General features: G+C 37.7%; 1 protein-coding gene across 2 annotated transcripts in view; it reads left to right on the top strand.

Annotated features, from left to right (window-relative positions):
- The window catches only part of DNAH6 (dynein axonemal heavy chain 6), a 289,159-nt gene that overhangs the window by 21,310 nt on the left and 251,365 nt on the right, over nucleotides 1–16,484 (top strand). For both annotated transcript variants that reach the window (XM_004005864.5, XM_042246026.1), the window contains exons 5-8: nucleotides 9,679–9,946; nucleotides 13,524–13,658; nucleotides 13,747–13,867; nucleotides 14,699–14,813. In XM_004005864.5, coding sequence (XP_004005913.3) covers nucleotides 9,679–9,946; nucleotides 13,524–13,658; nucleotides 13,747–13,867; nucleotides 14,699–14,813 — 639 coding nt within the window. The remainder of the gene's footprint in view (nucleotides 1–9,678; nucleotides 9,947–13,523; nucleotides 13,659–13,746; nucleotides 13,868–14,698; nucleotides 14,814–16,484) is intronic.

The following is a 16,484-nucleotide window of genomic DNA, read 5'->3' on the forward strand; positions in this document are numbered from 1 at the left end:
GGAAACTAGGTTAAATCAGAAACTAGAGAGGGTGAAAGGCATAGAGAACACAGATCAAGACAAAGTAATTCCATTTTGTTAGGACTTTGACCTTGAACAAGAGAGATTGTAATTGAGAAGTAGCCATGAGGTATGGAGGAATGGCTGTTGGTTATATACCCATTTTGTGAGAGGACACTAAGCAGAACCATCACATTTTCATGTCATAAAAAGTGATGATTTATTGGTGTTTACTACATTCCAAGCACAGTGTGTATATATATTTTTAATCCTCACAATAATGTGAAATAAATGTATTTATTACCTCTCTTTTACAGATAAGACATAAAATGGTTAATTAACTTGCCCCAGATTGTACAATAAGTAAATGACAGTCTGGCTGACTTCGGAATGTATACTCTTAATTTCTCTGCTCTACTGCCTCTCAAAATGAAACTCTTAGGAGTCCATGAGACCCCCATGAGACTGAGAATTTGCTTCAAAGAGTAATGGAAGGCATAGAAACATTTTCTATAATTTCCAAATCTAGCACAATAATCTGTTCTCAGATAAACCTATTGAATTTTTCCAGAACAAATGCAAAATAATGCTTTCTTCTCAATAGAAAATTGATGAAGAGAGGTGGAACTGAGATACCAACTAGGAATCACTGGAAGTTGTACTCTCATAGCAAAAAAAAAAAAAACAAACACAAAGATATGTCATACCATTACTGAGACACCTGTACAAAGTTATGCTCAGAGAGGAAATGGAATAAATTAAATAAGATAAACACAGTGTTCAAAAAAGAAAAGATTAGCAATTAGGCAACAGAATTAGGATAACTCAAATTGGATTTATGAACCACAGTAATTTTCCTGTCCTTTTTAAAAAATGTCTCATTAGTATGAAAATGTTATCAAATGAATCAGTAGCACTGAGAAAGCTATATCAACACCTTCCTGAAAGATATCCACCCTGCCCCTAAAGGGTTTGAACTTTCAAAGGCATGTGCAAGAACAAAATGTGAAACCAAATTCCATTTTTAGATTACCATCTGATCAAGAAGCTCAAGAAGCTAGGAGTGCAAGAATTCAAATTTCAGGGACTTCCCTGGCAGTCCACTGGTTATGACCTCTGCTTCCACTGCAGGAGGTACAGGTTCAGTCTCTGGTCTAGGAACTAAGATTCCTGCATGCCACTTTGTGAAACCAACAAAAAAAAAAAATTACAAAGTTAATATCTAATGTCAGAAAGACTTTCTTTTGCAGAATTGCAATTTTACCAGTCTGTGTGGAAATTATTTATTCTATTTGGAACCAGAAAAGCAAAGGAAATCAATCAGTAATACCATTAGCTCCACATGTTACATAACAGAGATGACCACATCCAAGGACATTATTAAAATTTTACTGCATATTGATGACTGTGCAGACATTAATAACTGCTAGATAACAGCTCTACAATCCCTGTAATGAAATATTTGGAAGAAGTTTGTTCTTAGGGAGGAAAGCTACTGATGTTGAAATATCCAAAGAAAATGAGATATTATGGAAATACTTCTTTAAAATACATTTTCCATGTAGAGTTTATTCTGATAATTCTGAGATTAAGATACATAACACATTATTTTATTCACAAAGGAACTCCCATCTGTAAATGTTTCTCTGCAGTTATGAATTCCAAATTAAATAATATTATCAAAATTGTAACTATAATAAAATCCAAGTCACCACCTGACCTTTTGTTTTTACACCTTTTACAAAGACATAGGAACAGAGTACCATTATTTGTTGTTTCAGACTTAAGTGCATAGGTGATCCCAAGGCAGAATTTTGTTAAGAATTGGAACATATTTTGCAAATGATTCAACTTTATGGATTTACTAAAAGTCAGTTTTTAGTTTCACAGCTGGGTTACTTAACTGACATTTGAGTACCTGAATGAACTTTATAAAAAATTATTAAAGGTTCCTGAAAACATATTAACACATACTGACAAAGATTAGGAATTCACAGCAAAAATTCAACTTTGGAAAGGTAAAATTTCAAATGGCTCTCTAATGATTTTTTTAAGTCATTAAGAATTTAAACTTAAGTAAAAGTTATGAAGTCAAACAGAGTAACATCTATGTCTGAGCGAAAGCTTCACCATTGTTTCTGAAATACTTCATGTGGAAATGCTTGACTGGGTTTTAAGTCATTTTGTAATAAGAAATTTCAAAATGGCAATCATCAAAGAAAGAAAAGGAAAAGCTGTTAGAATTAAAGAATGGTGGTACCTTTGGCCGGAGAAGGCGATGGCACCCGACTCCAGTACTCTTGCCTGGAAAATCCCATGGGTGGAGGAGCCTGGTAGGCTGCAGTCCATAGGGTCGCGAAGAGTCGGACATGACTGAGCAGCTTCACTTTTACTTTTCACTTTCATACATTGGAGAAGGAAATGGCAACTCACTCCAGTGTTCTTGCCTGGAGAATCTCAGGGACGGGGGAGCCTGGTGGGCTGCCGTCTATGAGGTCGCACAGAGTCGGACACGACTGAAGTGACTTAGCAGCAGCAGCAGCAGCAGGTACCTTTGGCACATAATTTCAGAAGAACAGATGATCCAAATTCTGATCAGTGGAGAAGGGAGTTTCTATTCATTGGAGACAGAGCAATAAATCATCACCTGCCACTTGCTATCTCCTGTTTCTATAAGCAGTATTCCTTAGCAGTAGTGATTTTTAAGAATTTGAACCAACTACACATCATGTCTTGATTAAAAATGCAGTATCTACTTCAAAAAAGCTATGGTCACAGTTGCAGTTGTTTATGAGCTAAGACTTTATCTGGACTTTTCATAAAATTCAATATTGAATATTTCCCTGAATATTTCATATTTTATTTTTCTTATTATAGTACAAAGAAATTATAATTAAGTCTTCCCCCAGTGTGCCTTATAAAATGTTATCATTGTTCAGACGTGTTAGAACATGCAAATGTGGGAAGCATTGCTTTAGAGGATCTCACTCTTCTCATGAGAATCTGACCTTTGGTTAACTCTGAAGCTCTGTTCCCCTGGTAACCTGATACAAAGTAGTATATCAGTTGTTTCTAGGCAACATTGCTTATGATAAAAATGACCCCTGACTTCTAAATTATATCTGCATTGAGAGGAACTAAAAATGAATTATAAATAAGCTGTGGGGAGCCATAGCTTTGTACTTCCCATAGTACACTGGTTCTTTCTCTGGGCGTGTCTCTGCAGGAACCCTAAAATCTATGCTTAAACTTATTGGAAGGAATATTGACTCCTCTTAAGCCAGAGTGGACGCATTGTTTATCTCATGTCTTAGCATTTGAGTTGTCACCTTGGGAAAGGACAGCTTGGGGTAGCTTTTGGATTGCTGCAAGGAGTCCCATGCAAAAGCAAAGCCTGATCCTGCTTAGAAGGCAGGAAGTAGTTCCTTTCCTAGCCTTCTAGGTGCCTGAGTGTATGCTAAATCACTTCGGCTATGTCTGATTCTTTGCACTATGGACTGTAGCCTGTATAACCAAAGAACCCATTCTTGTGAGATACCTGTTGGGATTAGAATCCTATGAAACGTAGTTATGTGACTTAGGACTATATAAAAGTCTATACTGGGCTCAGGCCTTATTACTTTCTAAGTGATTGAGTTGGTTTTCAGATAGTTTCTAAGCCTGTTATGTTAAAATAATTTTTAGACAGCTTTTAAAATTTCGAACTAAAGCTATTCTATCCTTTCATCTAAATTACATGTTTAATAGCCTAAAACAATATGCAGATAAATATCAGCTTTCTCAAGTGAAAGTGTTTCTAGTTACATGAAGTCATAACTATTAAAAAAAAAAAACACTACAATGAGGCGTATATTATATAATAAGGAAAAGATCATTTCAAGCCACATTATCAGAAACCTCCCCAGGTTGTCTAATACATTGACAGCTTTCTTGGGCTAGTCCATGTAGAAATTTCAATCAAGTGGAAACACCACGGATCTTTAGTATTTTCACTTGGAATCATCAAAAATCCCAGTTTCAGATTGTCTTCCTTTCAACACACACACAGACGTACACACACACACACACACACACACACACACACACACACACCATTTTGGCGATGTTACAATTTAGTGGATGATTATTTCATTTTATACAAAAATCTGAAGAACCTAGAGCAGTGGTTCTCAGCTTTGGCTTCTAGAATCATCCAAGACCCACCCCCAGAGTTATATTTAATTGGTTTGTTGTGCAGCCCAAGCAACAGCGTTTCTTTAAAACTCATGAGATGATCCCAATATTCAATCACAGTTGTAGGCCATGGGGCTAAAACAGTGGTTCTCCAGCAGGCCCTAAAGGGTTTGCTAAAATGTAGATTGTTAACCACCCCCAGTTTCTGATTCAGTTGGTCTGGAGGAGGCCTGAGAATTTGCAATTCCCACATAATGTTGATGCTGCTGTTCCAAGGACCATACTTTGCAAACCACTGACCGTAGAGCACTGTATTATTGAAGAAACTTGGAAGTTATGCTTTAGTCTAATATTCTAGGACTTCCTTATCAGTTATTTTTACCATTTCTGGTTAATCAAACCAGAAGCAAAGCAAGCCATTACTCTTCTCTAGTTAAAGTTAGATCTAAATGCATACTGAATCATGATACTGACCGTCAGCAAATAGATTGAGGTTTACAAATGCAAAACTCAGGAAATAGCTAATTTCTTTACAGGCTCTAACTTGTTTACCTTTGTCCAATACACATGTTCAAATCATAAAATTATGTAATAAACTGCGATTAAAACTGTGTAATAATGAGACAACTTAGATTTGACTCATCTAATTCACCCCAGCACCTAAAAGCAGGTAAGGAATTACTCACTTGTTTGTAGAAATCAAGAGGGGCAAAGGGAACAGGTGGACAAAGACATGCACATGCGTTCTAGCACAGTCTAAGATGTGCTGAGACGACCATCTTAAGCCTCAGATGACTGAGAGACCAGCCTAATTAAAAAGGGCAATTGTGTGGGCAGAGAAGGAACTAACATGGACAGGAGAAGAGTGTCACGACACCCAGCAGAATAATTTGGATTTAATGACATGAGCAGTAGGAGGGTGTTCAGAATTCTCGATCAGAAGGCTCATACTTTTGCAGTCTTAGTCTAGTGCATCTGTTTGAAGATGAACGGACGCATGTTCTATCACTAACAACAGATAAAGATACTATTTGAAATATCAAATCACATTGAGATTGTTTTAGAAAAATCAAGAGAGGAAATTAATGCTTTTTAGAACCTTAGTAGATTTCATTTATCTGAAATGAAGAATAACGGGACAGTGGATGACCTCCCACAATAGGCCATACAAGTCTTTTAACATGACACATTCTTTTGGACATTCATAGAAGCCTTGAGTCTAAGTTTCATTTCAGATGGACAGAGACTCTATCACAAAATAATTTGATAAGGGATTCCATGATTCTGCACTGAACAGCAAGGAAAGACAGCAAGCATCTTTTTTTTTTTCCAGTTAAACACAGTTAAGTATAATTTTATTCAAGACATTCTTCTCAGCCTGATTAACTGTCCAAGGATCTCTGTTTAAGTTAATTGGGTCATAAAGTCATTTATCAGCAAAGTAGGAATTTTAGAGCACAGCAATTTAAAAAGTTAAGTTCTTTTTTGAGATCTTAAAGGAAGACTAATTTTCCTGGTTATTTTCTCAAAGAAAGGCCTTGATGAAACAGATATCCAAAGGAGACAGCTGAGGGCATTCCCTGGTGATCCAGTGGTTAGGACCTGCACTTTCACAGCTGAAGGCACAGGTTCAGTCCCGGGTCAGGGAACTATCCTGCAAGCCACACAAAGTCAAAAAATAAACAAATAAAAACAAAGGAAGCTGTTGAAGTTTGAGGCTGAATTCTGAATGCCAAGAAGTGCTGAATAGGCAGCCCTCACTTCGGAGTAGAGGATCAATTCCTGGAACAGATGAATGCCAAGGTTTACAATGTGAGGAGTAAAACACAGCAGTCCAGGAGTATATTTAGGGTTCAGCCTCTCGGGAGCAAACTAGAGAGTCTAAGCAGAATAGGATTCCGGAGAACTGTGCATATGCTTCTTTAACTTTTGCAAAGCTTTCTTTGACCCTGCTGTCCCTTCTGCCTACCAAATGGATTGGGCTTAAAGGAAATTCCTGCTGATCCTCAAAAGAATCACTGTATTAGAGTAGTGAGGAAGAAGACTAGTTTTCAGAAACTTTAAGAAGGAAAGCTATGACAAACCTAGACAGCATATTCAAAAGCAGAGACATCACTTGGCCAACAAAGATCCATATAGTCTAAGCTATGGTTTCTCTGGTAGTCATGTACAGATGTAAGAGTTGGACCATAAAGAAGGCTGAGTGTCAAAGAATTGATGCTTTCGAACTGTGGTGTTGGAGAAGACTCTTGAGAGTTCCTTGGTCTGCAAGATATCCAACCAGTCCATCCTAAAGGAAATCAACGCTGAATATTCATTGGAAGGACTGATGTTGAAGCTGAAGCTCCAGTACTTTGGCCACCTGATGAAACGAGCCACTCATTGGAAAAGACCCTGGTGATGGGAAAGATTGAGGGCAAGAGGAGAAGGGGACGACAGAAGATGAGATGGTTGAATGGCATCACCAACTCAATGGATATGAATTTGAGCAAACTCCAGGAGAGAGTGATGGACAGGGAAGCCTGATGTGCTGCAGTCCGTGGGGTTGCCATGAGTCAGACGTGACTTAGCAACTGAACAACAAGAAGGAATGGATGGGGTGGATACAACCATTATACAGGAAGTTTAAGAGAAGGAAGATGACATGGGATTTTAAGTTAAATGGGCAACAGGGTCAAGAAAGAAAGAAAGAAAAAGGAAAGCTTTCTACAAGTTAAAGTGAAGTTCTATACATTTTTAAATGCAGAGAAAAAGTATTCAAATACAAGGAGAGGTAGAAAAAGCTGATGAAACCTCTCCATCTCTCTTTGGAGGAAAGCATGAAAAATATACTCAAGGGGATAAAACACAGTGAAGGTACAGTAAAGTTTTTCTTTAAAAAAATATTTATTTTAATTTACTGTTTATTTAGCTGCACCAGGTCTTAGTTGGAGCACGTGGGATCTTGAGTTGCGGCATGCGAACTCTTAGTTGTGGCATGTGGGATCTAGTTCCAGGACCAGGTATCCAACCTAGGCCCCCAGCGCTGGGAGCATGTTGTCTTAGCCACTGGACCACCAGGGAAGTTCTGGGACAAGACTTTCAAATGAAGGTACAAAAGAGAGCTCATCATGTCACCACCATGGTTTTGTTGTTGTTGATTTGCTTTCAAATAGAATTCAGTGTTTACAGACATTATTGTGTGTCAGAATCACACAGGAAATTTGCTAAGCTAGACTCTCAAGTTCTATACATGAAGATTCTGGTTCTGTGTTGGACCCAGAAATCTGGATTCTTAATCACCCCAGGTGATTTTTATGCTGATGATCCAAATTTTAAAAAGACCCTCATGTGTTTGTTTGCCCTGTGAGGAGCAGAGGTGTAGAGTGGAGGAAAAAGCTTAGGGGTTTCAGAATGAGAATCTTGAATAGATAGGAAAATGTAAATAAAAAGGATCTCTTTGTGGCACTGAGAACCAGTAAGTTAAAATTCAATGTCATGGACCATGCCTGCTATCTTCTATCAATCGAAGGGCCTTTAGTAGCATATAGACCCACACAGAGTAAGTTTTCTAAACACACACACACCAGGGCCGTTAGTGAACTGTTTTTCTTGCTTTTAGGTTGGTTGGATGACTGAAGTTAATGAAACATCTAAGGTTGATTACGGTTTCAGAGACAAGTTGAAATTTCCCACTTTGTAGAGAATCACTTGAAGAATGTCCTAATTATATGTTAAGCTCATAATTATATGTTAACAAAGAAAAAAGAAAAACATTTTAACATTTTCTATACAACTTAACAGCAACGTGTAATATCTGGCATTCCCCCAAATGTTTCTGCTGTGAGTCAGTTAGAACACAGACAGAGTCAGACAGTGCTGTTGCTGCTAAGTCACTTCAGTCGTGTCCGACTCTGTGCGACCCCATAGACGGCAGCCCCCCAGGCTCCCCTGTCCCTGGGATTCTCCAGGCAAGAATACTGGAGTGGGTTGCCATTTCCTTCTCCAGTGCATGAAAGTGAAAAGTGAAAGGGAAGTTGCTCAGTCGTGTCCGACTCTTCGCAACCCCATGGACTGCAGCCCACCAGGCTCCTCTGTCCGTGGGATTTTCCAGGCAAGAGTACTGGAGTGGAGTGCCATCGCCTTCTTCAACAGTTCTGTTAGGTAGGAGCTAAGCAAGTTGAAATTCCTCTGTTACAGCACTGAATTGGGGGAAAGACGTTTGAGATTCTCCCAGTCCACAGCCCACCAGCCCCCTAGTTACTTTTTGTGCTCACTTGAAGAGCTCTTGCTTTGAGGTCACTTTCATTCTGGCCCTGTATGCCCTAATTTCTAAATATTTTTCTTAGTGTTATTAAAATAAAAATAGAAATTAAAACCTAAAAAATCATTTTTGCCACTGGTTCATCATTTTTTGATTAACAAACACAAAGCATATGAGAATTTTGTTCCAATCCCTTAAAAAACTTATCACCCATATGTACATAAATTTGTTTAAGTATAATTTCAGGTATTTTACATGTGACCTGAAGGCTGTGCTAAAGATCATGAACTCAGGTTCAAAATGCAGAGCTAAGGACTGGAAGAGAAAAATAGAAATGGGAAACAGTTGATTTTCACTGGAGGGTTCCTGTCTGAATTTTTTATAGTAATCTTTAGAATTATTGTATAACATACGTAACTACAGTTTTTGCATGGTTTAACATAGAAACAGTTTGAGGTTTTGTTTTTGCCATGTCATATTTTGCACTTGGTCTGTTAATAAACATTTAAATAATATCCAATATTTCAGTGCTATAGCTAAAATTACAGAAAATATCTTTGTGTCTGTAAGCAAGATTTTAAGAAGTTTTAGGGAATCACCCTTTCTATTCTCATTCCTTTGCTTCCCGCTCCTCTCCATGCTCTGGTTTTTATCCCATTCTTGCTTTACTTCTTTGCTTGATCTATTTCTTATTATGAATGAGGTTGAAGAATACCCTTAATGACAGTTGAAAGAGGAATATCTTGAAATAAGCAATTTCTCATTAACAGTTATTTTGATATGTGATGATAAATTGGACTTTTTAAAGTTTAATCCAGGTCTTGATTCTAATCTAATTCTTAGTTTCTTGTTTTGATCTTTTTCATGGTTCTGTCAATATTGGGTAGAGTAAAACTCTTTCAAACTATTATTATTGAATAGTTTCTAAACAATCAGTGATAAATAAAAACTTATTTCCAGGTATCTTTCACTTTAAAAATCCACAATTGGTTTGTTTTTGTAAAAATCACATAACTGAAATTATCAAACATATTGCCAAAATTGTAAAATCCTTGAGTTACGGTAAGTCCAACTGTTGTTAAAAGCGGCTCCCTTTTCTTGAATAATTTATTCAGTCTAAAAGTGGTCTGTCAGAATTTTTAAAATTTTGAAACATTTGTTTTCCAGAAATCTTTTACCTTTTTAAAACAAAATAGTAATGCAATGGCTTTATTTTATGTTGAATGCTGTATTCACTTGCTCCAATTTTTATTTGTTCATAGGGTTGTGAATTATGAGAACATCAATAAAAATGACTATTATACTATTAGCAAAAAGGCAGTAACACATGTTTATAATAATGACATTGAATTTATCGAAATTGATCGATGGGAACAGGAATACCTATATCACAGAGAACTCACTAAGATTCCCATATTTTCACTTTTTCGGAAATGGAAGGCTTTTAACGTGTGGAAGAAGAATGTTCGCTCCAAAAAAATCAGTGGATGTCGAAAATCTCTACAAAAAGATCTGTTCATTGTTAACCACGTATGTATTTGTTAATCATATTTCAAAAGAATTACTAACAGAAAAAAAATCTCAAAAATAGAATATTTCCTCTTTTAAGAGAATTGTCGTTTAAGGGTCTGACAGTCTAATGTGTTTCTACATTTCACCTAGGGTTTGCATAGGTCCCCTTTGTTTAGAAGCAAAGCCTTAGAGGTTTAGATTCACGATTCCCTTTGTTGTTGATCAGGAAAATTTTGTATCCTCTCGAATAGAACAGGCTAGCAACTCCTATTACTTCTTCTCATCTTTGAGACCCTCTGGACTCTATGGTCCAGAATAATTTGTGGGCTTGCTTTCGTGGGCCAGTATCTCCCAATGTAGCATGTGTTTTCAATCATGAATTCAAACAGTAGGGAAATTTTTAGTGTTTACTTTGGAGGAGGGGATAATCATGGGAAAGGAACTGTTACAGTGTATGTGGCCATATTTAAAATCTCTACTTCTTGAATTTCGACTTGCAGTAGAAGTTTTCTGATTGGCCCCTGGGAATGAACTGTAATCACTGTTATTTTATGTCTATTTTATGACACTGAATCACCACCCTCTCACATCAGAAACTTCAAGTTTGCATTTTACTGGTCATTTCCTTCTCTTTGCATATGGTAATCTGAAAGATAGTTACCAAGGCATCAGTTGCACAATAAATGAACTTGAAAGAAATACAACTCACATAAGATGTTAGTACAAAAACAGGTATATAAGATGTACCATCTCAAGTCCTCCATCCAATCAAGCATTCTGAGTTGTCGAATAGATTCTAATCCTTCTTGATAGCAAACTCAGCCCCTAGAACTCTAATTTCACTAAGGATCTATCAATCATTTGAACCTGTTTTACCACTGTTTTACCATGTTTCATCTTTTACCATGTCTTAGACATTGTGTATTTCATTAATTTATTCCTAGATAAATAGAATAGTTCTTCCTCCCTTTAACCTCTCAATCCTTAAGTTTGTTTTCTTATATCATGTGCTTGAGAGTTGTCATTCTCTTTGCCCACCATTCATACCAATAGTCCTTTGACCTGGATAATATCTTCTCTTTTATGTAGTCCAAGCAGACTAGAAAGTTCACATCATTTTAATCTTAGGTTGATACAACCAAAAGACCCATTGTGTTGGTTTAAATATCTATTAATATTAGATACTATCATTACTACACACCACTAGTCTTATATTTACAAGTTAACTAGGAGGGCTGGTTCTTTTCATTCTTTTCTGACCATGTTGAAAGGATATCCTTGAAATTTTTCTTTTTATTATTTTTAGTAACCAACCTTATTAGCATCTGTGCCCACATTTCCTTATAGCAACTTTGTTGAAATAGAATTGATACAATTCATTCATTTAGAGTATACTATTGAATGGTTTTAATATATTCACAGAATGATCAGCCATCACCATAGTCTATTTTAGAACACTTCTATCACTCCAAAAAGAGTGATCCCTCTCCTTGATTAGCATCATGTTTCCCTGACTCCACCAATCCAACCCCTGCCCCAGCTCTGATCAACCGCCAGTCTACATATTCTCTCTCTTGATTTGTCCACTCTGTGCATTTCAAATAAATTGAAACCTGCAATATGTGGTCCTTTGTGACTGGCATTTTTAATTTAGCATGTTTGCTACACAGATGGACCTATGTAGTAGCATGGCATTTCTTTTTACCAGTACATAATATTCCATCGTATGGATATATATGTTTTATTTATCCATCCACCTATCAACAGCCTTTCCCTTCTCCAGGGGATCTTCCTGACCCAGGGATTGAACTCGAGTCTCCCACATTGCAGGCAGATTCTTTACTGTCTGAGCCACCTGAGAAGCCTCATTTATAAATAGTGTGTATATATATATATATTCTATATAGCAATACAATTGACATTTGTATATTGAGCCTGTTTCCTAAAATTTTGCAGAATTTATTATTGACTCTAGTAGTTTGACTGTTGTGTTTCAGTTAATTAATTAAATTTTTATTGAGGCACAATTGACATATAACATTACATGTTTCAGGTGTACAACATAGTGATTTACAATTTTTAAAGGTTATATTCTATTTATACTTATTATAAAATATTAAAATAACGCTAATGCTTATCACTTTCGATGGGCACTCTTGGTATACCAGCCCAGGAATGAACCACCTAACCCAAATCCCATCTGAAATTTGCTAACAGCAGAAACAGTGACGAGAGGAAAACACAAAACAGCTTCAGTCTCTGTTACATTCACAACTTTCACTTTTGTCCTTTATGCTGATAGCCAGATATTTAAGTTAAGCCAAAGTAATTTCTCAGATTTTATATATATCCCCCAAATTCCCACTGTGAAACTCTCACTTTTTGGCAGACCATCAATACCAGTTTTGCTGTCCACCTGGATCCTAGCTATTTATCCCTTTACTAGCAGAACTTATATTTTTGGTTCAAGGACTTTTTCTCCATAATACACTGGACTTTCTTTCTTTTGCTGCCCAATTGTGATTACAGTCTCATTTCTACTCCTGTTTGCATAGTAATTCATTTAATATCTTATTTCAACTCAGAGACATAGCCTGTAAACTTCTGCTTCTTTTTTAAATTGAAGCATAGTTGATTTATAATATTGTATTTTGCTTCTTTTTATCATGAAAATTCCTCCTTGAGATGAATCTTAGGGGCAACATGACTTCCTAGATGTTTTCTCAAATAAATCTCTTCACTGAGGACTCTACTAATTGTAACTTCCTTTTATTTGTACTTAGAATAAATAATTGAAACACTATTTCATGAGATCTAAATGACTATTGTTTGTCCTGTTTTAAAAACTCCTGGAAAGGAGTCCAAGACTGTGCTGTATATAATACTTAAACCAGTGTCACATACAAGTAAATTAAACGTTTTAAAAAGATAATGCATCTGCTTCTCCTCTGATTAGATTAGAAGCAAGCAGGAATGACCTAGAAACAATCTTGGAACATATGTCTTCAAAGCCAACATCCTAGAAGCCAGATTTATGATGATGGCATAGTGGAAGATTAAGTTACATTATGTGACATTATTCCACAAATAATTCCACTCATTCTCCCAGACCACATTGCAAAATAGATTCTTAATAGTGACTGTTACCCACTGAAATTGTAGAGTTAAATTTGTCTTTGTTCTGTATCATAGCCTCTTAGATCAGTAGATGGGCACCTCCATTATCATGGTGACCAGACATTGTGAAGTCCTTAGGAACACTAAGAATCTTTTACTAGCTATTAGTCAAACCTAGTGAAATTTAAGATATTGCCCACTCCTCTGTTTCTTGCCCTCAACTTTATAGCTAAAGCGTGTGTATTCGAAATGAAAAGAAAGGAATTCAGACAAATTAAATCTGATAATTAAAAAAATACTTCCAGAACAGAATTTCAGAAGTGTCCCTTTTTAATATATGTTCTTTGTAGTTGTAGCTGAAATTAACATATAGAACTATTTATTTTCCTTAATTCCCATTCTTTCTTTCCAAATATTTTATACCTTTAAAGTTGAGCTTTTTTTAACTAAACAATGATAATTTTTTATTTTCATTCAGTATTTGCGACCAGCTCTCCTTAAAATAAATGAATTGTGTTATCAATTGAGTTTTATGGGACTGTGTTCTATTGAAAAATATCATACCTACACCCTGCAAGAATTTAAAGCTGCACAAGTTGTACGGCTAGGAGAGGTGAGAAAATTTGTCTATCAGTTTCAAGAGTTTTCCCCGATTTTTGATACTTTGGTGCCACTAATGATATATATTCATCAATGTCTAGGTGACAGAGCGCCTAGAAGAATTTCGAAACGAGGCAAAAGATGTGGTCAGAAAAGCCTGTCGAATTGCTCTGCGTGCTGCAGGATTTATTCCTGATGACTGTGCACGTGAATCTTCTGAGGGTATGAAAGGGAAAGAATGCCACTGGACCGGAAGTGGTGGCTTTCTGAAATGTTAACTTGTTTTCTTTCTACTTTTCTTAAGTTTAAACTGCCATTGTTTAGTTGCTAAGTCACGTCCAACTCTTTTACAACCCCATGGACTGTAGCCCACCAGGCTCCTCTTCCACGGGATTTCCCAGGCAAGAACACTGGAGTGGACTGCCGTTTCCTTCTCCAGATCTTCCCGACCCAGAGATTGAACCCACGTCTCCTGCACTGCAGGCAGATTCTTTACCACTGAGGCACCTGGGAACCCCTAAGTTTAAAATAATGATCCTATATTTCAGTTATTCCAAACATTGCTTGATAGATTATAAATTGATTGTATATTTTAAAGTGGAGGAAACATGCAAATACTGAATCTTTCTTGCATTACCCCTGCTTATGTATAGTATTTCTAAACTGGTTTACAGAACCTTCCTTTCACAAGCATTTTATAGTTGACTCAGGGTCTCTCTGCTTAAATGTATGTCCGACCTATTACTATAGACAATCTCAGAACTGGCCCCACCTGGCAGGAAGGCTAAAGGAAAATTTTATGCAGGCAGAAAAGAAGAGTAAAATCAGATGCTATTAAAAGGAATGTTAGTAAGCTGTCTAGTGCCTTTTGTTGAGTTGAAATCCTTCGATGTGGAATTTGTTTGGATAACTGGGTTATTTCCTGGCATCTGAAATATCTCATGAACCAAAGCATTTTGTAAGTTTTGAATTTTACTTGTCTCTTAATCCATACTGAAAGAAATGGAATTTTTACAGAAGGATTCTTGTTACTGCCTCTTCTGTTGTTCATAGGTCGTTTTAAAATGCCAGAAAGCGGAAGTTTCATTGAGTTGCCTACAGGAGACTCTGAGAAAATGACCTACACAGAGCAGGCCAGCAAAAGGCATCACTGCATGAGGCTGACATGGTAAATGGTTATTCTTTCTTTCAAGAAAAACTAGAGCTTCCATTCTTCTCAGGTTTCATTAAAAGTCAAAGCCTTCGGGACTTCCCTATTGATCCAGTGGTTAAGACTCCACACTCCCAGTACAGAGAGTGAGGGTTCGATCTCTGGTTGGAGAACTGAGATCCCACATGCCACACAGCACAGCAAAAAAACAAACAAACAAACAAACAAACAAACACTTTTTAAAGCCTTTATCACAGGATTTGCTAGTAGTGATGAGGGATTTGGGGGACCTGATAACCTGAATGAGGGCCCCAGAAACCCACCCCTCCAGCTGCCATCCAACAAAGCAACCAGAGAAAGTGGTAGGTATGTATGTCCAAGGGCCGAGGACTCCTCGTTGATCTCTAAGGTTTTGTTTCCCTCTGGCCCAGTCAGGAGCATCAGGCAGGTGGTAGTAAGAAGCCAGGCACATAGAGATTTGGAGTCTTCTCCAGTGGATCTGACAGTAAAGAATCTGTCTGTAATGCAGGAGACCCCGGTTTAATCCCTGGGTTGGAAAGATACCCTGGAGAAAGAAGTGGTAATCCACTGCAGTATTCCTGCCTGGAGAATTCCATGGACAGAGCCTGATGGGCTACAGTCTGTGGGTCGAAAAAAGTTGGACACAACTGAGCGACTGACACTTTGCTTTCCAGTGATCTGGAGGGCCTGTTCCACCTGTCTTGGTCCCTAAAGAATTACAGGCAGCTGTGCGGCCACACCAAGTTCCACTGCCTTTCTGAGTCAGGTTTTGTCACCAGGAGACCAGGGAACAAAGTCTGCCTTCCAGACTTCACCAGGACCTTCCACCTGCTTGAAGTGAAGTGAAAGTGAAAGTCACTCAGTCATGTCCGACTCTTTGCGACCCCATAGACTATATAGTCCATGGAATTCTCCAGGCCAGAATACTGGAGTGGGAAGCCTTTCCCTTCTCTAGAGGATCTTCCCAACCCAGGTCTCCTGCACTGCAGGTTGATTCTTTACCAGCTGAGCCACAAGGGAAGCCCAAGAACACTGGAGTGGGTAGCCTATCCCTTCTCCAGCAGATCTTCCCAACCCAGGAAATCAAACCGGGGTCTTCTGCATTGCAGGCGGATTCTTTACCAACTGAGCTATGATCCACCTGCTTACGCAGCTGGATTCTGCATCATTCTAAAACCTCATCACTGCAAGTAACCCTTGCAAACAAAATAATCAAATACTACCTGAAGAGTGTATGTGGCACTAGAAAACACTGATGACTGTTACTCTGTGTTCACTAACTTGGTCCAACTTTTACAGCTATTTGATTAACCTTAATTGTGTCCCAGTCCTGGTGGCTGAGATGGTAAAGAAACTGCCTGCAATGCAGGAGACCCAGGTTTGATCCCTGGGTCAGGAAGATCCCCTGGAGAAGGGAATGGCTACCTACTCCAGTATTCTTGCCTGGAGAATTACCTGAACAGAGGAGCCTGGTGGGCTACAGTCCATAGAGTTGCAAAGAGTCAGACACAACTGAGCGACTAACACTCAAATGTGAGATAATCGAATAATAATGCTTGTATTGCAACAGAAAGCAGTGAAGCAGTCCCTGAGACTATTATCATAGGCTAGAGGCACCTTAGGCTCCCCTTAAGCAGAATGAAAAGTTACTCCTAATGCCTTGCTGAC

The sequence above is a fragment of the Ovis aries genome, chromosome 3, assembly GCF_016772045.2.
Source record: "Ovis aries strain OAR_USU_Benz2616 breed Rambouillet chromosome 3, ARS-UI_Ramb_v3.0, whole genome shotgun sequence".
NCBI classification, from domain to species: domain Eukaryota; kingdom Metazoa; phylum Chordata; class Mammalia; order Artiodactyla; family Bovidae; genus Ovis; species Ovis aries.